Raw genomic sequence first — 27,264 nt, 5'->3', positions numbered from 1 at the left:
GGCTGGACTCAAGGGGGGAAGTGGAGGCACACAGCTCGCCCTGGTCCAGGGAGGTGTTTTGGGGGGGGGGGGGGGGTGTCTGTACCTCTGGAAAAGCTTTTTTAAAAAAATAATAGATGGCAGCCCAAGGAGGAATGGTGGTGGGCACTGGAGGGCTCGCTCCGTGCCTGCACCACCTTGGATTTTGCTGACCCGGAGGCAGAAAGCGAGGGGCTGCTGAGAAAGGAGACTGGAAAAGCCCAAGGAAGGCGAAGGGAAAGGACACGGGAAGGGGCGTGGCTATTGAACCCCTCCACAAAAGTGAGGGGGTCTGAACCCCCCCAGAACTCACAGCCCTGTGGATGGGGGAAGGACCCACCAGCAGAACACTCATGGGTGGTGGGTGGGAGCTGGTTCCAGCAGCCCCCACTGCCCACCAGCACAGCAAGGTCCATGCAAGCCCCCCCCTCCATAGAAATGACAAACTACACCAGTCCATGGCCAGGTCAGTCTGCCCCGGGGGGGAGCAGCATGAAGGGGGGACACCAGGTGCCATAAAGAGCCACAGTTGCCCCCATGCTGAGGAGATGCAAACCGAAAACCCGAAACCCTGGATGGAAGCAGGTGGGTCTCTGCTGAGGGTTGGGGGGTAGGGAGGCACCCCGATATCCACTCCATCCATCCATCCACTCCATCCATTCCATCCATCTATCCCTCCCCTCCCTGCTCCTCTGTACAAGTAAAGCAGCGAGAGCTGCCAGCCCCCCCCGCCCCGACATCCACCCACAGGAGCTGTAAACTTGTTTGAAACAATAACTTAAAAGACTGGAAAGAAAGAAGAAAAAGAAAGAAAAGAGGAAAATACAAGACAAAATAAACCCCAACAAGCAAGGTGGGGAAACACGTGGTGCCTCCAGCCTCGTGGCTGCTTTGGAGGTACGGGGGGCACAGGGGTGAGAGATGGGGTTCAGTTCGTGCCCCTCCTGCCCGGGCAGGGTCTTTGGTGTCTGGCAGAGCCCAGTGGGAGCCAGGAGAGGCTGGAGGGCGCGGGGAAGCAAGGGGCTTGGCAAAGCCTCCTCCTCGCCCGCTAGTTTGGCAGCAGCGAGGGAGGGAGCGAGCGAGGCGGCGGCGCGGGGAGAAACAGGGGTCGAGTGGAGACACCTAGCGAAGGCCGGCACGGCACAGCGACCACCCACAGGCCGCAACAGCCACCCACGCGTGGGGCTGGGCACCACAGGGCATGCAGGGTTTGCTGGGCTTTTAGGGAGGGGAGGGTCCCTCTGCAGCACCAGCCGAGGGGAGGGATGCTGGTGACCCCTGGGGATACCCCCCACCCGGCTGTGCCTCCTCCTGCCCCCCTGGAAGCTGTTGGTCCCCAAGGGTCTCAGCATCCCCTGGATGGTGCTGGGGTGGCACAGGGGAATGAGGTTGGAGGGGGTGTTTGCTCAGCCTCACTGGTGTCTGCAGGGGGGAGCCAGGGACCCCCCAGTCTCTGCAGGCACCTGGGTACAGAGGACGTACTGGGAGAGAGGCAGGGGGGCTGAGGTAGGGGATTGCCCTGGGACACATACCCAGGACCAAGGACCCCCAAGGATATCACAGAGGTGATGCACATGGATAGACAAACACCCCCCACCCGCGCAGCTCCTGGGGTGCTGGCACCAGTCACACAGCACACCCTCCTCATCTCACCCTGCAGTACCAGGACAGGGAGGGATGGAGCAGGTTATGGGGCACTTCAGGAGAGCCTGGAGCTGGGCTCAGAACCAAGCACAGCCCCCCCAGACCCCACTGCGGGCCAGAACAGCCAGTGCTGGCCCAGCCGTGCTGGGCACAGGGGATGCTGTGGCTGCTGGCCAAGAGGAACCTGGCGCTGGGTACCCCCATCACCACCCCAGAAAGAAAGAGCAGGGAGAAGAGGGGTGTTTGGTTGTCTTGTTCTCATTATTATTAATATTATTTTGTCTTTTTTTTTGGCATGAATACCATCTGTTCACCTGAACTACGGACCTTCTGTCTCCAGAAATCTTTTGGTATCTTCCCATCTGGATGCACATACACACACAAAAGGGGAATGAAAAGAAAAGATGAGAGCAGGAGCCCTGGCACCAGCTCACCAGCCACGGCAGCTTCAGCTGCCACTGGCTTGCACCAGGGCTGGCGTTGCTACCGGCGGGGTGACAGAGCAGTGGGCCACACCAGGCTCTGCCAGCTCCTCTGCCGGTGCCCCCCACCCTGAGGAAGGAGGCTCGGTGGAGGGGGATGCTGCCTCCCCACATCATTGTCCATCTTTGGAGACCCTGCCCCGGGTGCAGAGGAGGAACCGCGCACACAGAGGACCAGAAGCCTTTCTCTGGGGGTGGGATCCAGGGCACTGGGTGCTCCTGTGCAGGGTGGCACCAGTGTCACCAGCTGCAGGAGGGACATGTGTCCTCACTGCCTGGCGCTGGTGGTTGGCTGGCAATGGTCATTCACTGCTAGATGCCACCAGCCCTCCCTCCCACTGGTGAGGACTGGGGGGGCTTGGGGTGGGCAGCCAACCCAGGGTGGGCTGTTCCGCTCGCCAGGCGGTGACAAGGCAAAGGTGATGCAGTCCCACCAATGCATTGGTCCACATCCTTCCCCAGCCCATGAGACAGCGATACAAGCCTGACGTCCAAGACCATGGCAAAGGACTTGCGCCTGTTTCTGCTGTTTCTTCCCCGAAAGGTGGGTGGCAGCAGCGCTGTGGGCAGGGTCCACAGCCCCTCCTAGTGCAAAACCCACTGGGGGAAGGAGGTAACGGTGGGTTCCTGCCGTCGCCTTCCCTCCCCAGGGTGGTCGCTGGTGGAGGCTCGAGCATCGCCAGGAAGCAGAGCGCCATAGGGAACAAGGGGATGGAAGTGCCTCCCTCCCCCATGCCCGCTGTGCACAGGGAAGGAAGGAGGGACCATTTCTGACAGGAAACAACCTACCATCCTCGTTCACCAGTCACTAACCAAGGGAGGAGGGGAGGAAAAGTCCAGCTCTTGGGTTTTTTGCTTCTCGTGTCGCAGGATGTACCCCATGGCAAGGGGGTCACTGAGGCCTCAGCGTGGGGCAGTGGGGAGCAGGAGGGACACGCCATCAGCAACTGGTTGTTGCACCAAGGAAACATTTTTGCTTTGTGGAAGTGCCTTTAAGAAACGGGTTTAACGCCGACGGTCACCTTGGGAAGGTGGGAGCCATCGCTTTGTCTCTGGCTGGGAGGGTGGGAAGGGTCTGCCCCTCAGTGAGGAGGAGGAAGGGGTCCTTAGGACAAGTCTTCCACTGGCAGCTCCTCCTCCAGGTCCCTGTCGTCGGGAATCGTCACATTCTGGTTGGTGGTGGCCATCAGCGAGACAGGTCTGCTATCGTCCTCTGCCTCGGCTGGTTCCTCCTTCACGTGCACTGGATGGCTGCGAGGAAGGAAGCCTTCAGCCTCAGACTACTGGTCCCACTGATCATAATCCCCCCCAAACTCTCTCTCCAAACCCCCTCCCATCCCCACGCTGCCTCTCTCCTGGGGGACAGGAGTGACGGCAGCATCAAGCAGTTCCCAGTAACACCCACCATCTCCAAACCCAGTCTGGTAACAACACCCACCAGCACCGTCCATCCCTCACCCCAGCTGACCTGTACTGCTGCGGGGACAGGCGTGGGCTGTTGCTGCCGTTGCTGTTGACCTGCTCCACGGTGCTGCTCACGTCGTCGTGGCCCACGTGCAGCATGGCACTGGTGGAGCTGGTGTTGATCATGGTGGGGCTGTTCAGCAGAGGGAAGCTGCTCTCCGCCAGCGCAGCCTGTGACAGAAAGAGCTTGTGGATCAAGGAAGCAAGACCGGAAGCTGTGGGAGCAGGGAAATGGGGTTACTGCCCTCTCACTCCCACCAGACTGGGTCCTTACCTGGTAACTGGCATTAAGTGCTCCGTAACCAAGTCCTGAAATCATGTTTTTGACTAAAGTTGGACTCCTGAAAAAAGAGAGACAGCAGAATGATGCATGGCTGAGCGCTCCCAGCCCAGGGATTGGGGGGGGTTAGCACTGGAGGTGGGCACGAGTGCGGCTCCCAGGCTGTGTCCCATGGGAGAGGAGGACCCACCCTGTCATCTTTGGTGGCCTTCGCTTTTGGTACTCATGCTCATCGACGGTCCAGACGGCTCCCTTGACGTTCTCCACGCGCACGAAGCACTTGTGCAGGCTCAGGTTGTGGCGGACGGCGTTCTGTGGGCAGAGCAGGCAGGAGAGCTGAATGGCACAGCCCTCACCCCACCACATGGACCCTTCCTTTTCGTCCCCATCCTCCCCCTCGCCCAGCCCCTGCAGGTCCCCACAGCTCTGGGCAGCACCAGCTTGTCCTCAGCCAAATGGGGATGCCACAGAGGCTCGCTCACCCCACCAGCACACACAGAGGGTTTAGGAGTCAGGTCCCTGAGCCACACACCGGAGACAATCTCGCTTCACCAGCCTTGGCCAGACGTCGAGGAAGATGAGGACAGCACAGGACAAGATACAACTCACACCACCAAGGACCCTGCAGCAGAGCTGTCCTTGGCACCGCAGCTTGCTCAGTGATGCACGGCAAAGCCAGCTAATCTTTGCCTTTCTTTTTCCTTGCGCCCCCCCCCCCCTTTTTTTTGGTCCTTTCCCTCCCTTTCTTCTTTACATCGCCCATCTTTACATTTCTAAATGTAAAATAAAGAGACGCACACGTAGGCAGACAGCGCAGCCCCGAGAGATACCAGCTCCCTTTTCCCCTTCCAACTCCCTGCCATTTGCTACTGCCCCTATTTCATTACCAATTTTAATTTGCCTCTAATTAAATCCTGTGTATTTTTCCGACTCACTTGCTAATCCATGAGGGAGGCAGGAGGCTGGAGTGGAATCTCTCCGAGCTATAATTACAAAGGGCCTAATCACGCCGGGGCTCTGCCTTTGAATAAATTTCCTTGCATTAAGGTTCTCAGATTCTCTGCCTTGCAAATGAGAATGACCCCAATTTCAGGAAGTTGGCCTCGGAGGGTTTTTTTTTTATTTTATTTTTTTTTTTATTTCGAGTCCTGATTCGTGATGAGAGACTAATTCGTTACGCTAAAACATTAACAGCAATTTAAAAGGTCGAACGGGGGCTGTATAAACAAAGGAGCTGGCCAACACAACAAGGCAAAAGGAGACACAAGGACTGAACCCCCTCACACACACACACACACACACACACACGGAGCTGGGAAGTGTGAAGAGTTCCCAGAAACTCATCACATCCCACTGTGTCGTCCCCCCCCCCTTTTTGATTTGTAAATTTAAGGACAAAATTGAACAAAGCTGGACTCTTTCCCTCACCATCCATCCATGCATCCATGCATCCATGCATCCATCCATCCATGCATCCATCCACCCCTCCGTCCTTCTGTCCATCCATCCCTCCATCCGTCTCTCCGTCCGTCCATCCATCCATCCCTCCGTCCTTCCGTCCATCCATCCCTTCATCCGTCTGTCCGCCCATCCCTCCCTCCCTGTGCCCACCCAAGCAACAGCCCTGCCCAGAGCCAGGCAGCTTGGTGGCGGGCAGCAGGGACAGGCAGGCTCCTGCTCCTGCTCCAGAGCCAGCCCAAAGGGGAAACTTGGCTCCCTGGAGCCAGCTCCTGGGGAAGGAGATTCAGGCACAGTCGGGGCTGTTTTGATGTGATTTTTGGGGGATTGTCCCAGGAACCCCTGGGTCACAGCAGGAACCCTCTGGCCAGCTGCCAGCCCCACTCCTCAGATGATGCTGTGTGGTACAGAGCCAGATCCCCAGCTGCCAGCCCTGGTGCCATGGCTGCTTTCACCCAAGGGAGCTGGGGACATGCCTTGCCCAGGGGGGTTGCTGAAGCATCCCGACCTCAGACCCCACGCTGGCGTCGCCCAGAGAGGAGGGTCTGGCCACGCTCACAGGCACAAATGTCCCGGGAAGCAGGAAATCCGGGGAGACCTTGAACCCTGCTGCTCTCCCTGGCCAGCAACAGAGCAGGATGAGCCCGCAGGCTCTGCAAATACCCCATGCTGGGTGGGGTGGGGGGCGGTCTGAAGCCCATCCAGGGCCGGGTCGTGCTGCTGCCCTTGAACCCCTGTTCCCTGGTGAGCAAACACAGGACTTCCTCCCGCGCCGGGGCCGGATCCTGCCCCGTGCTCCCCTTCCTCCTTCCTGTGCACGCAGGGGACTCCTCGTCTAAACAAAGCCCTGGTTAAAGGCAAGAAGCGTGGCAAAGCCGAAACCCTTCCCACAGCCAGAGACAGCCCCAGCCGGGCAGCATCCACATCCCTCTGCTGTGACACCCCCCCTGCTTCCAGGCTCTGGTGGGTACCTGTCTGCGAAGGCAAAACCAGTCCTGGCACCAGGCAGGATGTGATTCAGCATCACTGGAGCCTGGGATGCCCCACCCCTGGTGCTGGGTGTTGGGCAGGATGCTGCAGCACAGGGAGCAGATGCCAAGCAAGACCCCCAACATGGGAATCCTCCCACCCACCACAGGGAGGGGGTGTCCCTGCCTCATCCTAACGTGGCTTTTGTATTTCGACAGAGTATTTGTTCAGTGCCAGACCTGGCTGCTCTGTTTGCTTCTCATCTTTGTCTTTTCTAATGATGTTTGCTTTATGCCCCCCTGGCCCCTCTCTCCACGCTGTGCTGGGGTGGGGGTGGGGTCTCCCCATGGGCCCCTATGCCATACCACAGCTCTGCCCCTCTGTGGGGTTGGGGTACCCACCTTGGTTCCCCCCCAATACCCCTGTCCCATCCTAAGAGGCAGCTGAGGCAGGAGATGAGGGAGAAGCTGCAGTAGAAACGATGGTTTTCTGAGGAGTGGAAACACGTTATTTTTTCCTGTGTATCCCCCTCCTTCAAAAGAAGCCTGGCCTTGGACACCCAGAGTTGTAAAGGGAATCATCCCTCACAGCTCTTTTTAATCCTCTGCCATCGCCTTCGGTGGTGGAACAGGAGAAAATAAAAGAGCAGCAAAAAGGGAACCAGAAGGACTGGGGGATGATGCCCCCCTCTGAGGCATCAACACTGCCTAACGTGGGATATGCAGGATTTGCAATGAAAAAAATAATCCAAAACATGTATTCCTTTTGGCCTGTAAAAAAGGCAGGAAAAAGGCATTTTCATCTGCCACTACCTCATTCCACAAAGGGGGAAACTGAGGCACGCAGCAGGTAAAGTGCTGCTCCCCCCAGGCAGCCCCTGCTCTGCCCTTGATGGTGAGGCACTGTCCTGGGAGCAGCGATGACCACGCTGGGCTCTCTGCCACAATGCCCCCCATCACTTCCCACCCCCTCCCCAAACCCGGGCGTGTCTCCACGGGCCTGGCTGGGGCAGCGGCGGCGGCCTGTGCCTCTCCTAGCGATGTTGCTCCCTGTGCTGCAGCTTGCAGTGCTGCACGCGTGCCATGAGGGGGACTCCAGACCGACGCAGGGCCACGGCCAGCACCAAAAATGGCCCAGGAACCTCCAACTGCTCTTTCCCTGCTCCTTCCCCGCCCCCACTCTCCTCCCCAGCTTGGCACAGGGGGATGTTCAGGACGTGCAGAACCCAGGGGCCACCCCGGGGTGCCAAAACATCCCTAGTTCACCCCAAGTTTGCTGTGGAGAAGCAAATCCCTGCTGCGGTCAGCCCTGATCAACGTAAGGGGGCCTTGGGCTCCAGCATAACCAAGTCCTTCTTAACCCTTTAAGATGCTCAGCATCTCGACCCTTTTCTCTGCTCTCCCTCCATCACTTGGCCCCAGGCAGAAGGGAGCTGTCACACCCAGCAGGAAGCAATAAATAAATCCATCCCGGTTGGGGTAACACCAGGTCCTTCTCCGTTCCGCTGCTCACAGACACATTTTCTCAGTTCTCTTGGCCTTAAGGGACAGGAGTCCCATTCCCATGTGCCATTCACACCCATCACCTCAGCCCAGTGACAAACGGCTCCTTGGTGGTAAAAACCTTTCAAGACCCGTCTGTGCAGCACCATACACTGCAGGGGTGGGGGGGGGGAGCTGGCACCCACTCAGGGTCTTACAGTGGAACTTTGGGTGCTCCTGATTGAGCATCCCAGCCACCACCACTCTCCCTCCATCCCATGGACCAGCACCTGCATTCCTGGCTGCTTGCAGTGTGCCATGTGCCCCCAGGTTATCATTAACCTTATTTGCCACTTTGAGCATCTCGCTCCTGTCTCTACCCTTCTCCACAGCCAGCAGCTCCACTCCAGCCCCAGCTCCACAGAAAACCCCACGGTTTTCTATATCACAGCCCTTTCCTGTCTCCTACTGCATTTTGGGGGGCAAAACCATGGGATTTACCCACAAAATCATTTCCTGTGCCACCTCAGAGCTGTGCAACAAACTGGTCCTCCATCACAAGCACCCATATAAACTGAAGCAGCCCTGTGTGGGATGCAGTGAGCCCCAGGTGGGGTGGGATGGGGTGAGCCCCGTAGCACCGGGGGGGGCTGCTCTCACCTTCCAGGTGGCCGTGTTCCTCCGGAAGTAGGCAAACATCCGCGTGAACCAGTTATAGATTTCGTTCAACGTTAGCTGCCTGTCGGGGGTCTCCAGGATGGCCTGGGGGAACCACAACAGAGACAAGAGCATCACTCACAACGCCCCCGGCGTGCTGACTGGGGTTGGTGAAGCAGAAACAGGGGAGGTTCAGTAGGTACGGGGCTCCCCAAAGACTGATAAAGCAGGGGAGAACACAGCTTTGCCCCAGGGTGCTCTATGTTTAGGTTTTGGGGTGCAGGGCTGAGCCCCACGGCGTGGAGAGCCACTCACCTGCCGGATGAGTGAGGCGTACGTGAAGGGCGGCCGGACATCTGCGTTTTTGTAAAATTCATGATTCTGTGCAAGTTCTGGAGGGGGGGGACAAGAAACGGGGGGTGTGTGAAGGGATCTGCACCGTGGGACCCGGCAGCTGCGTGATGGGAGGGTGCTGAGCCCCCATCCCAGAGCTCACCTGAAGATATCGGGGTGCAGAACTTCTCCGAGTTCCTCCTGCGGATGGGCCCCACGTTGTGTAAAGTGGAAGAGCTGATGACGGAGGGGCCCTGCCGCAGGGGGGTGATGGGCGCCGTGGCAGAGGTGGGGGGATGAGGTAAGCCGTCGGGGAACGTGTCGGAAGTGCTCTTGGAGAGGGTGGCACTGGAGACCAGGTTCAGCTGCATGGACAGGTTGGGGGGGGAGGGCGGGTGGTTGGACACTGGTTGGGGGGATGAAGGGGGCTGGGAGAGCTCCCCCTGGCACACTGGCAGCTCAGCAAGGCTGTGCTGGCTCATGCTGCAAAGCTGGCAGTGAAGGGCTGGTGGAGGAGACCTGCTGGGCTGGGCAGGGATGGGATACACCCATGGGATGCAACTGCAGGATGGGGATGCAACCACGGGATGGGGATGCAACCACGGGAATGGGATGCAACCACCAGAGGAGACTCATCCACTCCCTGTCCGAGCTGGTGGAGCAGCACAACGCGCTGATGTCGGCTGTGCTTCACTCCTGCTCAGTGCTTCACACCAGGGCAAGGGACCAGGCCACGTGCACCAGAGCATGGTGAGGACACCCCTGTTCCAGGGAGCTTGTCCAGCTGGGCCACAGGGACCACGCATGGGGCAGGGAGGAGATGGCAGCCAGCGTGGAGGGGAAATGGGAGGAGAAGGGAGAGCTGCAGGGACACACAGGGGGCAGGGGAGGGACACACGCTTACAGGTTGGCTGAAAGGCTTTGGCTCCGAAGGTCTCATGTGAAGATGGGCCATCATTGCTTGGAGACGCTCACTCTCCTTTGCCAGCTGCAGGAGGCAGGAAGCAGAAAGGTGTCAGGCAGTGCCCACAGCCCCGTTCCAGTGCCCAAGGCCCCATGCCCTGCCTGCAGGCAGCACCCTCCAGCCTCCCCACAGGAGCCATCTCCTGCCCAATGCTGAGCCCTGCCAGGAGCCCCAGCAGGACTCTACAGGGACTGTGGCATGCATCACAAGGGACACCACAGGGGCTGCTCTGGCTCCACAAGTGCTGCCAGATGAAAAGAATCTACAGTGAAGTGTGATCATTTCACACAGCCCGGCCACCCACCGCAGCCCTCGCTCCCCTTCCCAGACGCTCTGGTCCCCGTGTCCCAGTGCCAGTCATCGCCATCTCCTTCGCCCTCCTTCAGCCTCTGCTGCCTCCTGCTCACCAGCAGCTCCCTGTCCAGCCACCCATCCCATCCCTCTGTCCGTCCATCCCCCTGGCCGTGCAACATCGCTTTAATTGTGCTCTCCTGCCTGTTTACTCCCCAGAGTGCGGAGAAGGGTGAAATATTCACTGTGGCACCAGGAGAGATTTTGAGCTGGGTGGAGGCGATGGGATCTGACACCCGCTCTCTTCCCGTCACCTTCCCTTTCCACTGCGACCCCTCAAGCTCAGGGCTTGCCCACATCTCCTCCTGCTCCCAGCTTCCCCCCAAACCAAGCCCCTCTTCTTGGGCAGGCAGAGGAGCTGGGAACCGGGCAAGGAAGGAGTTAAAGGCAGGAAGCCGGAGCAGAGTTTGCTGCAAGTTTGGAGCAGCTCGGATGCTTTCGCGCTGTCGTGGTGCTCATTAGAGCTGACAGGTCTCCCCTCGTGATGCAGACGCTCTCCGCCGGCACAGCGGGAGCTCCATGCTGAAAACTTTATAATTGGTAGCTCCAGTGGCAGGTTCTCCTCTCTGCACATGCAGCTTTCTGCTCGCCCTTCAGCTTCTTAGTTCCCCCCCCCAGCTCCCTTCCTTTCCCTCCCCTCTTTAAGCCCCAGTAATTGCTTTCAACCTCTGGCTTTAGCGAGGGCTGGGGAGCAGAATGGGATCGCAAGGCTTTGCCCAGGCGGCTTTGCGGCCTCCCCACCCGGGGAGGTTTGGAGACGTCCCCTCACCTCAGCCCCTGTTATCGAATTTGGGGGTGGGGATGCTCTGTCACACAGAGCAGACCGTTGCCCCTGGGACTGGCATCCCCAGGATGGTACCCATCACTGGCTGTGCTGCCACGGGCACAAACGGGCTCCTGCCAGCCCTTGGCTGAACAGGGCTGGGCACCATCACACACACAAGCAGTGGCTTGGTGAGTGACCCTCTGACAGAGACCCCTGTCCATCCATCCTTCCTTCCTTCCCCCCCCCTTAATGGCTTTCACATTGCAAGATGAAACCCCTCCATTTCCCCCCCCTGCTGACCAAGTTACACTGGGCACACTGGGGTGCTGGAGATGCCAGGAAGGGTGCTATATAAAGAACTGATTTGCCAAAAATAGCACCCCAAAGTCAGGCTCCAAAGACCCCGCTCAGCCACCAAAATAAGTGGCCTGGTTCGCAAGGAGTCCCCACAGCTCTTGCTGTGCTGGCACAGCTGGGGCATGAGGGCTGGGGCACAGCTCATGTCCCACCTGTGGACACGCGCTACACCCCCCAACATCTCTGGGTACCCACAGGGACACTTTGGGCAGGAGGGACAGCTGGTCAGGCAAGCACGCAGAGCTGGAAAGGAGATGGCTTTTTAAACCCGTGTCCTTCGAAGCTGGGGCAGCACCCACCTGTATCTCCAGCTGCTGTACCACTTGCATCTGGACTCGACACTGCGCCGTGCTTCGGTCATCAAGTGCATGTTCTGTATTGAGGTGTCTGGGGGAGGAGAATGTGGGTGGTTACACCTGGCTGTGCCCAAAACGTGGCCCCTCTGCCCAGGCTACGCCTGGGATCAGCCCTGCAAACCGCCTCTTCCGCAGGGATGCTCTGGCACTGCTACCCAAAGTGTGACAAGAAGGGAAACTGAGGTACGAAGGTGACCAAGAGAACTGGGCTGTGCCTCTTCCCCAAACCCTGGCTGAAGCGAAGCCGCAGACCCCCAGCCCTGCCCACAGCAGCCCTGGGCAGCCCCGTGGTGCCCCGTGGTGTTGAAGAGCAGGGGTTGATGGAAAGTCCTTGAGAAGGCTGCTGGCAGGAGGCACCCAGGAGGACCTGAGGAGCAGGTTTCCAGGACAAAGGCAGCATTGTGGAGACTTTCCCTCTAAGGAAAGCCCTGAAGGCAGAAGGTGACATTTCCAGGGTGTTCCTCAGCCTACACTTTCATGCCTCGTGTTTATACAGTGCTTTATATTTATAAAGCACAAGGACCTTTGGTCCTCACTGCTCCCCCTCCTTCTCAGGGAGGGGATGGGCCCCTGGCAGAGGCAGGCAGCTGCCCACAATTGTTGCGGAGCCAGGGATACCCCGGCATTGCCTGCTGGGATGGTCCTTGTCCCTAAACCCAGCAGGATGCACCCATGGCCAGGGCCTTGCTGGGGTGGGTGCAAACCTGGGGGGGTCCTCACTGGAAGAGGGAGACAGTTCAGAGGGGGGATGCCAGGCGGCAGGGCAAACCACCCCAGGGCCACCCCAAAAGGTGGCATCCAATGCTGGGTAACACATGAGCATCCTACAGCCATGGGCCGATGGGACCAAAGTCCAAGAGGAAGGTGTTTTTGCTGAGACATCCCAGGGGAAGGTGCCTCAGGAGTATCTACCCTCAGCCCGGATGCGGAAGATGGCGAGATTCTCACCCAGCTGCGTGCAAGAGGCTTCCAGCCCCAACTTGCACAAACAAGTTAGGTAACTGGGACCAGCTGCCAAGCCTGAATGTGAGCAAACCCCGCCGGTGGCTCAGCCCCTCTCCGCAGGGCTGCGCCTGGGCCGAGCCACCCACTCCTTTCCCCGCACGGCAGACCAAGGGTACAGCCGTTTCTCCTGGAAAAAGCTATCAGGCGTCTAGGCTGTACTGGGTGGGAATGGAGACATCTCCCACCGACCCTCCCAGGCTTTTATAAACCGAAGGATGTGCTGCCACTTTGCACCCTGGCGTGGCGGTGGCCGCAACTGCCCCGTGAAGGAGATGCTCAGAGTCCTGGCTCAAAGCAAGGTCTGTGCTGCAGCTGGGCTCACCCTCTGGGAGCTGGATGTTTGCTGTCTGTCCCACACCCCAACACAGCTTGTTCCAGCAAGCACCAGGTGTGCTTGTGGGGTAGGCAGGTGGATGCAGGGACCCTCCAAGCCCTGGTTGGCATAGCCGGGCTCTCTCAGCACCCTGACCCAGCCCCATCTATCCTCTGCCAACCCCAGCTCCACCTTCCACACTGGAGCTTGCTCATCCACCCTGTGCCATGTAAACACGCTCAGGAGCAGTGGGAAGAGATGCCTTATCTGGGTTCGTCCTGTGAAGCAGAGGAAAGAGGACGAAGGCGCCAGACTCCTTCACTCACCCCATCTCTGCCAGGCAACCACCCCATTTGCGCCTCCTCCTCTGCAAGGCCTCTGCTGTGCTGGTGTGGTCCAAGGGATGCTCCCACCAGAGACAGCCCTGAGCACACAGCAGAGGACACGATGGGCCTGTAGAACCCCAAAGTCTCACTGATGGAGAGACGCTGGTGTCTCCGCGCTGAGCAGACAGCCGGAGAGGTGACAGGGAAAGGGGGGTTGGGGGAAGGAGCAAGCAAGCCCGTCAGTTCCTTCTGATGTCTTTGCTAAAAATCCTGGCTACAAAGAGATCTAATTGCAAATGAACTAATTAAGTAAACCTCTGACGAAGCGTGAAAACAATTTGTTTGACCCTGACGCTAGCAGAGGGCTCTTCAACAGCGGAGTTAATCAGTCAGCGCCGGAGCCCACAAGCAGTGTCAGCGGGCTGCCGAGACACCATCTGCTTCCTCCCCCCATCTCGCACACCCCAGGATGGGAGACGCAACTCCCCTCGCCTCCTGCCTGCTCCTACTTGCTGCACCAGGTCTCTTCTGCTCTGGAGAGACTCCCAGGGTCTCCTCCTCTGTCAGTCCCATGCTGGCTCGGCTTGAGAGCACAGGTTGTCCCCCTCCTCTGGGAAAACCTCCCCCCTAAAAGGGAAGTACTTACTTGACAAACTGTCCCAAGTCCTCACAGAGGGTTTCGCAGCCAGGCCACTTGCACTCTCCGTGGCCGTACAGCGGGTGGGAGCTAGGGGTCTCTTCGTGAGAAGAGCTGCAGAAGATGGAAAGGGACCATCAGATGGGGCAGCCGTGATGCTCCAGTGCTCCCATGCATGGGGCCAGCCCTCGGGGACCCATGGGAGACTCCGCAGCAACGGCTCCTGCCCTCCGCAGGCACAGCAGAGAAGTGATAGGACTTGGGTTTTGGGGTGGGCAAAACACCCCAGCCCTCCCAACCCTGCTGCCAGCCCCACAGGCGACAGATCCTGGCCCCTTCCACCTCTCTGGGGGGGAAAAACACAAAGTGCCAGGGTCCGACCCGGCTCTACCTGTCCCTTCTCGGCGTGTGCATGGTGCTCTGTCCATTGGGCAGAGGGTGATGGGAAATGGGAGGCGAGACCTTGGCGGCCGAAAACGAGGTAGAGTTGGAGGTGTTGGTGGTGAGGTCGAGACCTTCTTGCTTAATGCTGTCCTCAACGGGCTGGGCGGCCGTGACCTCCTTCCAGAGCTGCTGGAGGTCCGAGGGGCACACAGCTACGGGGAGAAAGAGCCTGGCGTCAGCGGGGAGAAGGAGCAGCACCCATTGGCACCCCATCTCCAGGGCAGCTCTGGACCCCACAGGTTCCATCCCTGCCTGGCTGGTAGCGCTTGGCTCCCTGAAGCTCCAGCACAGACCATGAACTGGGAAATTATCACCCAAAACTGGGCACAGCCCCCTGTGTGGACAGCCAGGGAGTAGAGGCTGCGTGGCCCCATGGGGAAGCCCAAAACAAGTCGCCTGCAGCACCCACAGAACTGCCACTAAAGGAGGGGTGACCCTGACTCCCCACAACCCTCTGCAAGAGGAAGCTGGGGGCCCAATCCTGCACACAAACCCAGCTCAAACTCCCCCAAGCCTCTCTGGCCATTAATGCAATCAGCCCCCAAACTTTAGAGTAAAGCAACACCCCAGATCCCTCCCCAGCCCTCCCTCACCCGAAGTGGAGAGAAGCTGCTACCACAGGGGCCCCCTCTGAATTGCACCCCCTGTCCAGGGCAGAGCTCCTTACCTTGGGGAAGGGTCTGCAGGGGTACGGTGCCCTGTCCGGGCGGGAGGCTCACCAGCCCCTGACGCTGCAGGTTTAACAGGTGCTGCTGCTGGAGCTGTTGCATCTGCAGGAGCTGCTGCTGGAAGGCCAGCTGCTTGTTCCCTAACGGCTGCGGGAGACAAAAAGGGAGGAATCAAAGCGTGTTACTGCCAGCCTTGCAGCAGGAACCTCACAGGGAAGGCAGGAGCCTGGCCGGCTTCAGGGATGCCCGCGGCAGAGGTACCGCAGCCGTGGATGCCTCCATCCTGCTGCCGGGCTGCTGTGCCTGCGGCTGAGCTGGACGGAGGCTTTGATCTGTCAGGAGAGGAGGGGAAGGGAAGTGGATGGGAGAAATAAAGCACTGAAAAGAGAGAGGGAGCGAGCAGAGCTGGGGGTTTGCAGGGAGCAGAGGTTTGGCTCTCCTGCAAGAAGGGCAAACTCCAGCTGCGGGGTTCTGGGTTGGGAGGCTCAGCCACAGGGTGAGCTCCCATGGGCACAGAGTACCGCTGAAGGAAAAGGGGATGGATCCCAGTACCCAAAAGGCATCCTAAGGCTGCCCAGACACACACACTTCCTCCTTTAAGCAGGAAAATAGTCCCTACTTGCCAAAAACTACCATTACCAGCCTCTTCCTGGGGGTGGGCAGAAAACAGCTGCCTCCAGAGGAGCAGATGCCCAGTACTTCCAGCCACTGGGTACCAGCACCAGTGCCCTCACCCCGGACACAAGCATCCCCCCAAGTAGGCAACTCTCCCACCCATCCCCAGGAGCCAGCCACACTCTGACCAGCACAGCCGGCCCTAAACTAGTTAGGCAGGACAGGTCTCTGGGGAGGCACCAAGAAATCCATGAGAATTAACTGAAGGGGAGAGAATTCAATTAGGGATGGGGACGGGCAGCTGCTAATCCGAGCCGGCCATGAGAGGGGAGCTGCCCCCGGCCTGCCCAGACTCATTAGTGGGGCAGGCATCTCTGTAACCCCTTGAACCCCTCTGTTTGCACAGACGTTGTTTGCAGGTTGTGAGGAGCTGGGCTGGCAGGCAGCGTGAGCCGGTTACATCGCACCGACTGGCTAAGCCCACGCTAAGGCGCTTCCCCTGACCCCCTCACACTCCTGAGCAGGGGGCACTTAGCACCCTCCATTGCCTGGCCTCAAAAGAAGCAAAATTTTCGTGCTCACATTCTTACTGATGTGCACAAGAGCTTCGCACTATGAAACGCCCTTTCTTGGGTTCATCTTCCAGCTGGCTCTGAGCATCACGGGGATCCAGGACCCCTGTGCGCTGGGGATTGCAGCACCTGCCACAGCCCTATCCTTGCTCTCTTGGTGATCCCTGAGGCTGCATTTCGACTCTCTGCTCATCAGAGAGCAGCAGACAGACTCTCCATGGCAAAACCCTTTCACAGCTTGGTTTGGAATTGGCATGTGCTGCAGTACACCAAGCAGTACCCAGAGCCCTGTGGGATACAGGCTGTCCCCTGCAGATCCTGTGGCTGTGAGGCTCTGGCTTTGCAAAACAGAGAGCAAGGGTGCTCCAGGCACCACCCTGCAAAATCACAGCAGTCTCCAGTGCAAGGGCATGACTGTGAGTCCTGTCCAGGGCACAGGGAAAGTTTAAATCTGGTTTCTCAGCCTCAGAGGGGTGTGCAGATTCCTCCCTGTCCTGTCACCTCTCGGCCAGAGAACTGTCCCCGCAATCAGGTCTGGGTCCACTTTGGTTTTGCCTCAGCCCTGCACCTCTGACACCCGAAGATGAAGGCATAAATCAAAGCTATTTCTGCTTAGCAGAGAGAAACGCCTATGCTCGCCCTTGCTCCTGAGCAAGGCTCCATGTCCGGAGGACATGGGGCCCCAGGACCGGAGCAGCCAGTGGCACTGCAGGACACGATGGCAGGAGGATGGCACGACCAGGTTGTGTGCCTGTCCAAGCCTGGGTTAGGACCTGTAACCTGCTGGAAAGCGACTGGCTCCTGCTCCTCTCCCTGGCCCCACTGCTGCCCTCCCCGGGGCCCTGGGGCAAGCCCGGGCTCTGCTCAAACACAGCCTCATTCATGGCACTTCCAGGCTGCGGCGCAGGAGGAAATTGGGAGCGGATGAAGTCATGAGGATCCCGAGGGCACGCTGCCTAAGCCCTGCATCCCAGCTGGGCTCTCCCAACCCGGCCTCCCTGGAGCTGCCGCCAGTGGAGTCAGACTCCCCTGAGCCCTGGGGCAGCCCTGACCCCACGGGTGGTTCTGGTGGGGGCGATGGTGTCCATTTTAAACCAGAACCTTTGCGTGCTTCAAATCCACATATGCATCCTTCCAGCTTCACCAGAGCACGATCACAGGGACCGACCTTGGGAATACAAGTCCTGGTGTGCAGCAGCTGCATGAACACCCAGGCTAAGCCAAAACAAGGACTGTTCCTCCCTAGGGAAGCCAATTTGCCAGTCCCTAGAGAGCACTCACCACACTGCAGAGACAACAAACTCCATGGGCTCAAAACCACTGAGTGTGATAGGGGTGAAGAGGTGCACCCACATGCAGAGCCACCCACCAGCCCCGGGGCTCGGAGCCACTTGTGTCTGCCCCAGACAAGGCAGGGTGCTGAGAGCTTGAATTTCAGCCCCAGCCATCACCCCACAAGCTTTGCTCAGTTCCTCTCTCTCTGCAAGCCCCAGCCTGGCTGAGTCCATCCTGGAGGGAGACCCCAGCACCCACTGGAGGATTTTGCTCTGTGTGTTAGGACTGGATCCTGTGTTTGGTCCCCACACCCCCTACCCTGCCAATCCCAGTCCCAGCGTGGGGGCTCGGGGTCCAGAGCTTCGCCGGCACTCGGCGTACATTAGATGCAGATGACTGGGTGCAGCTACCGGGGTAAGAGCTGCCGTCACTTTGATTTATGAGCACATCAGGAGGAGTTTTGGCGTGACATGCGGGACTGACAGGAGCAGTTCATTAAGCTGACACTGAGGTTAGGCAGCAGGCAGCCCCCCGCACCACCCCCTCCCCTGCCCCGCCAACCTAGGGAGAGGGACAGCCCCTGCCATCGGCTTTGGGGGCACACAGAGACCCTCCAGTCTCACCCCCAGGGCAGATTGGGGTCTCCGCGCCCGGGTGCCGCTTGCAGCAGCTGGGTTTGGAGAGGCAAAGCTGTCAGGGATAGAGTGGGATAGCAGACATCGGCTCTGCTGCCTCATGCCATGAGGGTGAGGGGCTGCCTGGAGCTGTTCCAGCCCTGCACAACAGCTCCTCACTCCCCTCACAGCTTCCCCCATGCCGAGGATGCTCTTGGGGCCGGGGGGGGATCTGCCCTTACACCCTAAGGCAGGAAAATACTCTGTGAGGGGCTGGGATGTGCTGCAGCTCAGCCCCATCCTAGCAGGATGCAGAAATGCATGGATCTCAGCCCCCTCCTCGTGCCCCCTTCCCTGCCACGGTGCAGCTCCTCACAGGCCACGGACACAAAGCATCCCGCATCCTCTGGGACAGGATGCTGCGCGACAGGCGCTTCCGACATGTTTCCATCCTCCTAGGTTCCCTCTTTTTCCTATTCTCCCCTTCCCTACACCCTCCGGGGGACCTCCAGCCATGCCACTCCTCCCGGGGAGATCTGAGCTGAGATGTGAGCTGCTCCTCCGTGCGATGCTGCTACCTGCTCCCTGCTCTGTAGGCTGCTCCCTGCTCCCGGCACGGAGGCTGAGGCAGCACGAAGCCGTTCCCACCTGCTGATTCCCCTCTGAGCTCTCAGATGAGCCGCTGACTTACAATTACACCGAGGCAAAGTCCTTGAAATCAAGCGGAGGGAAAGCAGAAGGCGCTGGGTTTACAAACCTTGCGGCGGGGCCGTAATTAAACACCGCCGTGGATTTCCATGAAGGAGCCACTGGCGGCCAAGAGTGGCTCTCCAGCGGCATCCCAGACACGCCAGTTATTCCCCGTGCTGTCTGGTCCTGGCAGGCATGTGCCGCTACCCAAAAGAGGGCTTTTATTAATAGCAGCTGCCCAAACTCACAGGGTGAAGCCGACCCCAAAAAAGCCCAGCTGGGGTTTTTGGTAGGGGAAAACATCCTGGGATACACTCCTGAGGGACCCCCTTGCTGTTTTTCGGGGCCACGCGGTGGGGATGCTGCCAGGAATTGGACATACACCCCTTTTAAGCAGCTTCTGATGTCCCTCTTCCCCCACTGGCAACTCAGACTTTTCTTAGTGGATAAATTTCTCATCTCCTCTGTACCATTTAATTAAAAGTTAACATGTGCTTTTTAAACCAGGAGCCCGCTAAGCAAACCCTTTGTTAGAGCTTAATTATATCCCTGTTTGTTGCTGCAATATAACATTACCACGGCCAAGAGGAAAGTCCTTGAGGAAGCTGAGATTTATGCCTCCCCCCAGTTCCTAGAGCATGAGCAGCTACTCCAGCTCCCAGAGATGGCTCTGATAAAAGCCTGACTCTGCAGACACTGCATAAATACACCGACATCCTGCAATGAAAGCCTGGGGTCAAAGTCTACTGAAAGCTGGAGTGGGTGCTGGCTTGACCCTGAGCGGCTCGAGCCACCCTATTATCACCCCCAGCCCTGTCAAGTCCCTGCTGCAGCCACCCAAACACAGAGCCTGGGCTAAAACGCTTTGTTCCTCCAAAGTAAACGGGAATTTTTAAGTGCTGGAGAACTGTGTGTACATCAAGGTGTTGGATTTCAGGAGGAGTGACTGCGGCAAACAGCCTCAGCACCCCATTTTTTCCCTACTTGCTACTGATGCTTGGCTGGGGACAGCGACCGAGCGGCTCAGCTCCGCATCCCTCTGCACCCAGAGCCTAAGGAAGGATGCTGAACAGAGAGGGAAGGGATGCCAGCCACACAGCAGCAAACACCCCCAATGCAGGACCAGGCACATAAGTCTGGGAAGAGACAGAGGGCCAAAAATACATAAGGGAAAGGAAGGGAGAGGTGCTGTTGGCCTGCTGCTGATGGGGTAAAACCCCCAGGATCCATGTGACCAGCACATCCCCAAAACCAAGGGTTGCTGGTACAGCCCCAGCACCTGGGGAAAGTGCAGTAAAACCTGTTATGGAAAGGGAGTTACACAAGATTGATGCAATCGCATGCAAAAAAAGGCAACCACGACCCCAGCAGAGAGCCCACCACTGCTCAGCAGGTCATGGGGGGGGCTGTCGGCATCCCATGCCCGAGTGTTTCCCACTGGAAAAGCCTTTGCTGGCATCTCTGCTGTTTCACACAGCGCCTGGGTTCTGCAGAGCCACTGCTGCTGGCAGGAGAAGCCCTGGTGTGGGTTCCCTCCTGGCCAGCCCTGCCTGCCCGCTTGCCACGGAGCTGCTGTGCCAGCTTAGTGGGGACTGGGCTCCTCAAGCTGTGCCAAGAGCTCACCCAGGGCAGGACCAGTTCATGGGCAAGGGCTGAGGCCAGCCTCCTCTGCACCCCACCACGAGAGAAGCATCTGTGGACGCCTCACCCTGTGCCGGAGGGGCGGGGGGCACCAATGTGCTCCTCCTGTCAGGGAGGGTCTAGCAGCTCTGCCGGAACTGCCTGCCCTCACCCGCTGACTTCACCGCTCCCTGCACCCACCCCATAGTTTCTAGATGCTCCGACAAGGACGCAGTGCTAAGAACGACGCAGCTCAGTGCATGTGCCAGATCGCAGATAGGAAGGAGGAACAACAACTCCCCAGCACCCAGACCAGCAGCCAGCCCCAGCACCCTTCAGGAGCAGGATGCCCCCATTGTCCTGTCCCCACCAGCTCCCAGCTGGATGTCCCGGGTCCTGGGACTCACACACACCTTGTTTTGTGCTGGTCGCCCTTTTATTTGATGCCAGATCTGATGGCTCAGAAGCCATGCACGGTGAGCTCACCTCTTTGGGTTGCTGCTTTCCGGCCTGCTGCTGTGTCAATAGCTGCAGGTGAAGCTGCTCCTGTTGCTTCTTGTAGTATTCCTGCAACTGGGAGGGAAGGAGGCAGGGGCAGAAAGGGAGAGAGCAGCCTGGATTAGCAGCAGAAAACACACCGCTCACATTTCTCTGCCCAGCATCACCCCATGCCCAGCACCTGGCTCTGCCACAGCCACGCTGCCCCAGCCCCACAGCATCAGGGCAGGCTCCTGGCTGCAGGTTACAGAGGAAAAATATTGGCTGAAGGACTCAGAGCTGCAGAGGAAACCTTGGCACATGTTCCCAGGGGCTCCAGATCCCCACAGCATGGCAAATCCCCAACAACCACCGATGCCAAACCTCCTCTTTCCCCCCACCCCTCAGCCGATGCCGATCAGTTTCCCTGGCTTTCTGTTGGCAGTCGGACCAGGAGCCTCTGCATTGATGGGCCCCAGGGAGGAGGGTCACAACCCCTCCCTAACTCAGTAATTCCTCCATGACCCCAAGATCCTGCAGGTGTCCTGCGGGGGTTATTCAACAGGGGGATATGAAATACCAGGAGGTGGGTAACCCCCTTGAGAGAAGAGTGCCCAGGCACTCAAGCACATAACCCAGCTTCTCAGCAGTGCAGAAAGCCCAGTTTTTGAATGGTGGGACCCCAAAACACCTTTGGCAAGCATCACAAGGGCTGCAGGGGCTCATGGTTGGCAAAGGCTGGGAGCATTCATGGCTTCTGGCATGGGCAGTGCAAAGCCATGAGCTCTGGGGGGTCAGACCTGCATCCCCCCTTCACGGGCACCACCAGAAAGCACCAGCAAGTGGTGAAAACAGTGTTTTACTGGGCCAATGAAACAGAAGAACACTTCATCCCCCAGAGAGCCACCAAGGAGGGTCCCAGTCTGCAGGAGGCAGCACCAGGACCTGCTGGCATTGACTCCAGCTCTCACCCCAGCCCCTAAATAAACTGTTGGTGATGGATTTGCTGTGCGCAGGAGGGGCCGGAGGCACGGGGAGGTCAGCAAGACCTGGCGGCCCCCTCCCACCCTGCCCGTACCCCAGTACAGGGGCGACGCTGGCGGCTCAGGAATGCCCCTTGGGATGCTGGGAAGCCTTTATCAGCTCGGGGCTGACAGCGCTGACAGCAGCAAGTCGGCTTTTTCTGTCGGGGAACAGGTTTGGAGAGCCTGGGTGTTTACCCGAAAGCCAATCAAAGCCAGGGCTCTGCAACATGGTCGAGCGCGGCTGCGGGAACATTGGGTCAGGGGTGAGAGGTGTGATGTTTGGTTTTCTTCTGGTGGAGAATGCGAGCTATTCCGGCCTGGGTTGTTTAATTTGCAGTCAAACGTGTTTCTTTATCCGGCTCCAAAGAGGCTTGGAGAAGGACCCACCCAGGGTTGTGTTTACCCTTTGTTCTTTCCCCGGGGCCAACCTTGAATCCTTATCAGCCTGTTTGGAGTAAACAGGTACTGGAGGCAGGAGGAAGGGTGTGGGGGATGCTTGTGGGATTTCTCCTTCTTTCGCTCCCGCTGGCAGGAGGTGTTTACCCAAGCAGACCTGTTCTGTTTTGGAGTTGAGGTTTGGGGTTGGGTTTTTTTCCCCCCTCTCTTCTCCCTTTTTAATTCCCTCCCCGTTCCTTTCACGTTTGACAGAACACTCTAGAAAAGCTAAGCGGGGCCGTGAGAAACAAATCCACACGCTCGAGGTCTGGAGGCAGCCCCAGGCACCTGCCCCAAAGCCCAGACAGTGGCTGTGAGGGCTCTGCTTGGGTTCCATGGAGCTGAAAGCATCCACCTGGCCACCCATCTCTCTCCATGAGCTAGCCAGTGTGAGCTTCCAGGGCTTTGAGACATGGCAGCACATCCAGCTTTGATGGCACCGTTAGCACCTACAGCTCTTTTCATCCCCTGGTGCTGGACATGCTGGGAATGCCCAAGGAAATGCAGGGGAAGGCAGGAGCGGGGAGGGGAAAGGACCCATCTCCCTGTCCCAGCATTCGAGAGCACTAGGGGGAAATTACTGGGTCGCATCTGGCCCGCACACAGCCAGCCCAGGACCTGTGTTACCTGTTGCAGCATTATCGCCTGCTGCTGCTGCAGGAGGGCCTGGAGCTGGGGCGGTGAGAGGATCTGCTGCATCTGCTGCGGCGTGATCATCTGTGGGGACATCATGGCCACGGACACGGGGACCTGCAGAGAGGAAGGACACATCACCACTCCCAGTGCCAAAAAAACCCCACCCCAACCCTCCCCACATGCCAACAGCCGGTGAGTGCCTCCCACCCCCAGGCTCTCCCAGAGCATCCTCCGTGTCCCTTGGTCCTGTATCACCTTCCATGATGCCACGGCCAATGCTGGGGATGGGATGATGGCACGGAGATGCCCGGTGGTACAACTGGCACTGGGGTGGAGCTTCCTAAACTGTGAGCTCCCCCCATCCCAAGGGAACGGTGGTCTCTGCCCACAGAGTCGCCTTTAGGTGCAATTTGGCTGGGAGAACTGGGAATTAGGCATCAAGAGGAGCCAGTGGCACACTGGGAGCCAGGTCCAAATCACAGCTCCTTCCCCTGCTGCCAGCGCAGGAAAGGTGCTGGGCACCACTCCTTCCCTCGGGGTCCTGAAAGATTCAGGGAAGAGGGGAACACCAAGGGAAGAGGGGAAGATACCGATCACCCAGATAACTTTGCAAAGCAGAGCACGGAGGAAGAGGTTACCCGTTTTTCCACAGACACATCAAAGCTTTACCTCCAGCTGACACCAGTAACTCAAGTAATTACTATGCCAAGGGGAGGGAGGGCTAAGAAAACCTGCCAACCCCGGCCTTTGGTTATCATAACACGGGTCCACACCCCCACGGCAAAGCAGCAGAGAGCTGGGGAAGGTGTCAGTGATGGATCCCAGCCCCACCAGTCCTGCTCAGGTGGGGCAACACTGCCTTCCCAACTGTGACCATCAAGAGCTGTCTTATCCCAGCTCTCCACAGACCCCAGCGGCTCAAAGCCCTTTGCAAGGCAGGGTTATGGCTCTGCTGTGATTTAATAACCCTTCCCTTTTCCTAGGAAAGCAGATGACCACTGCTGATCGGGAGCAAGAGAGCCAGTGAGCCACCAGCAGCCTCCTGCCTGTTCCTGCCCGCAGCCTCTGGACTCCAGGAACACACAACAACCCCTCGGGACATGGTGGAGCCCAAGCCAGACTCCCTGTGTGAGCCAAGGGCGCAAGTTTGATCCCAAGCAGACAACTTGTCAACCCTCACGCAAGGGTCTCAGGACCTCAGAGACCAAGGGACAGAGAAACAAAGCCACTGGCTTCACATCACCCAGCAAAGCCCAGATGAGAGCCCAACACGCATCAGCCCCTTCTGCCCAGGCTCTGAGTGATACCCAGGCTCTGGGTCTGGATCTGCTGCCCAGTTTCCTGGCTCCAGCCATCCCAGCATGCCAAGGAGCAGGGAAGGAACCCCAGCAGCTCCGTGCAGTCCTTCCCACCCGTGTTAGGTGTCTGGCCATGCTGGAGCATGCTGACCTTCAAGGGAGATTGCAAAGGCTTATCTGTTTACTCAGGCATTTTTGCTGGAGGGAGGAATCACAAGCGGGGCTGAGCTCTGTCGCCCCGAAATCCCCAATTCCCACCCCCTCAGCCACCTTTGTGTCAGAATTATCGATTAATTACTGCGTGTTCACACCCCAGGGCTTCTGCTGGGGTGCCTTCAACTGCCTGGGCCTGGCTGGTGACAGAAGGCTCTGGAGGATGCAGGAATATCCCCAGTAAAGAGCTGCAAAGCCCCGTGAGGGCTCCTGTACCCACTGAACACCCGACAGAGCCCCAAGCACCCCCCCGCAGCACTGGCACCGGTGAAGAGATGTCGTTTCAGCAGTCAGGTGCTCACAGACAGCTGTGCAAAGCCCTCAGTGAACATCTGGGAAGAAGGGAAGCTGGGGAGGATGGCAAGGCAAAAGCAAGCGGGGTGCGCACCCGCTTGGCTGGGAGCTAAGCATCCTGCTAATTTCCCTTTGCCAATTCATCAGCTGGCAACGTGCTCGGAATGAGAGCCCCTAATTAATTGCTCATCCACATCCCCCCCATCCAGGCCGGCCTCCCTGCCCCCCCCTTCCCCTGCCGCTGTGGCCTCTCCGTACACGTTTGCTGGCATTTTCAAATCGGAGGCATCCTAATTACCGGAGAGTTATAACACCTTCCATTTCTCGCCCAGCGGACTGACACCCTGTCAAGAGCAAAGAGAATTGCCAGAGGTTTTGACAACACTAATTGCCCCTATAATCTAAAAACACAAAGGAGAGGCGATTAGTCGAGAGGGCCCCAGCTCTCGATCCGACACGAGGTTTTCACAATGTTACAAGAAAACAAAAGCGACGCTTTTTAGAGTTTGATGGCTGCTAACAAAAGCAGAATTATATTTTCATACAACCTTTGTCTGCATTAAATGGGCTTTTTTTTTTTTTCCTTCTCTTCCCCTTCCCCGCTCGGATGCAGAGCTGACATGGGGGAAATGGCAGCGGCTTCACCAAGGGGTGAGGTGTGAACGGGGTGAACAGGGTGCTGGGCTCTTTGAGAGGGATATCTGGGCTCTGTCTCCTTCCCTCCCTGAGCCCTGACAGATGCCAAAGCTGCACGAAGAATTTCCACCCAGCATGAAAAAAACCTCTCACTTCCGGCTCTAAGGTTCCCAAGGAGGCCAGGAACTTTCTTTAGTGAAAGGGGAAATTCCCACATGCAGCAAGTTTTGCTCCTGCTGCTGCCATTCATCACCAGTCCCAGAGAGGCACTGCTGCCAGTGGTTGGTGTGATCCCAGCACAGGGTAGCAAACCCCAGCACCTCCCTGGGCTCCGGTGACAGCCCCAGCTGCCTCGGCAGGGACAGTGACAGCTGCTGCCCCAGCAAAATGAGATGGGAGGTGGCAACAGCCATCCCCGGCTCAGCTGAAAGCCCTGCTGATGAGGAGGGGGACACCGAAGAGCACGGTTCAACCCCTTCACCTGCATCCACAGCACTCGGAGACTGCTGGTGTGCAAGGGGACTGGGTCTGCCTGGCACCCCACGTGCCAGGGTGGGCTCTGGGCAACTGGCACCTCAAAAACTCAGGTGCTAGTGGTCAATAGCCCAAGTGAGAGCAGCACAGTGTGGGGACAGGGTGGGTTAGCTTGCTGCACCCAGCCACATCCTCTCCATCCATCCCTCCCCAGGACCCAGAGCAGACTGGGATCATCCTCGCATGTGGAAGTCGCACCCACACCCAGCGAAACCCTCGGGAAGCAGGTCCCAGCAGCCAGCCCCCCACAGCAGCAGCAGCGGCTGGTCCCCGGCTGGCACGTCATGAGCTGGCATCTGCCAGACACCGACTCAGGAAGGGTTTGACTCACGCCTTGGCTGGCTGCCACTCCGCAAAACTGCTTACTAACAGCTCCGGCTGCCTCCCAGAAAGCCCCGGCGCGTCGGCTCCCACCGGCGAAGAACGGGATCTCCCGAGGGTGATTTATCCAGGTGGTCCCAGTTGTAATCCCTCCGTGCCAAAAGGATGGGGTGGATGCGGGTCGTCAAGGGTGGAAAACGAGATGGGTATTACAGGGGAAACTCAGCGCCTGGCGTAAGCACAGAGCAACTCTGCCAAGGCTGGCTGAGCGCTACAGGATTTGGCTGGGTGGAACGCAGCGGGATGGGGGAGCAATGCTTTCATTTAAATTTTTCTTCAGGTTTTTTGGGTTTTCTCTTTTTGCCTCCTTTTCCTTTTTTACGGGAAGGAGACTGCAACTCCCAGCCACGAGGCAGAGCAGGGAAAGCCACAACCCAACAGCCAGTCTTGGCTCCCGGTACGGCGGCGCTGCCATGAGAGGGATGGATGGCCGGCTGCCCTCGTGACCCCTGGGACAGCCAGCTTGGCACAGCATGGGAGTTGGGACATCCCCCATCAGCCCAGGGTGTGTGAGAAAGCCCATGGATTGCTCAGCCTCAAAGCATCCCTGCACTAACCTTCACCTCCCAGGCGGTCACACCATGCTGGGAGGTTGCCGCAGGAGCCACTGCGCATCGCCAGAGAGCTGTGAGGGGAACATGTTGCCACCACCATGGAAAGGAGTATCTCCAGGTCCATCTTAAAACCGCATGTCCAAGCTGCCATGCCAGGGCAGGTGCAGCCCAGCCCTTGTCCACCCCTGTCCCCCCTGGTCCCTGGGGATGAGCCAACCCCTCCCTGTGCTGGGTGCACGACAGCTCCCTGGGGTGTTCCGTGCTTCCCGCAGAGTGCACATCCTCCTCTCTGATCTAATCTCAGGTATTAGCAAACACTTGTGCTGCTTTTTCCTTTCTAAACACCCTTTTAGATTCCAAAACCAACAGGAACAAACGGAGGAGAGGTCAGCCAGGGAGCCCGGGAGCTGGGGACAGCAGCA

The 27,264-nt window shown here is 58.4% G+C and overlaps 1 protein-coding gene across 1 annotated transcript in view; it reads right to left on the bottom strand.

Annotated features, from left to right (window-relative positions):
* Positions 1 to 1,914: 1,914 nt before the first annotated feature.
* FOXP4 (forkhead box P4) overlaps positions 1,915 to 27,264 on the bottom strand; it is a 59,993-nt gene continuing 34,643 nt past the window's right edge. The window contains exons 4-17 of the mRNA XM_084275793.1: positions 22,924 to 23,046; positions 20,846 to 20,932; positions 14,973 to 15,120; positions 14,253 to 14,457; positions 13,871 to 13,975; positions 11,524 to 11,611; positions 9,691 to 9,774; positions 8,950 to 9,151; positions 8,769 to 8,845; positions 8,457 to 8,558; positions 4,079 to 4,200; positions 3,883 to 3,949; positions 3,613 to 3,779; positions 1,915 to 3,395 (exon numbers count right to left, since the gene is read on the bottom strand). Coding sequence (XP_084131919.1) covers positions 3,251 to 3,395; positions 3,613 to 3,779; positions 3,883 to 3,949; positions 4,079 to 4,200; positions 8,457 to 8,558; positions 8,769 to 8,845; positions 8,950 to 9,151; positions 9,691 to 9,774; positions 11,524 to 11,611; positions 13,871 to 13,975; positions 14,253 to 14,457; positions 14,973 to 15,120; positions 20,846 to 20,932; positions 22,924 to 23,046 — 1,722 coding nt within the window. The 3' untranslated portion in view covers positions 1,915 to 3,250. The remainder of the gene's footprint in view (positions 3,396 to 3,612; positions 3,780 to 3,882; positions 3,950 to 4,078; positions 4,201 to 8,456; positions 8,559 to 8,768; positions 8,846 to 8,949; positions 9,152 to 9,690; positions 9,775 to 11,523; positions 11,612 to 13,870; positions 13,976 to 14,252; positions 14,458 to 14,972; positions 15,121 to 20,845; positions 20,933 to 22,923; positions 23,047 to 27,264) is intronic.

This window comes from Gallinula chloropus, assembly GCF_964237585.1.
Source record: "Gallinula chloropus genome assembly, chromosome: 27".
In the NCBI taxonomy this organism is placed as follows: Eukaryota; Metazoa; Chordata; class Aves; order Gruiformes; family Rallidae; genus Gallinula; species Gallinula chloropus.
Note: the sequence above shows the minus strand (reverse complement) of the source record. Positions and strands in the feature narration are given on the sequence as shown.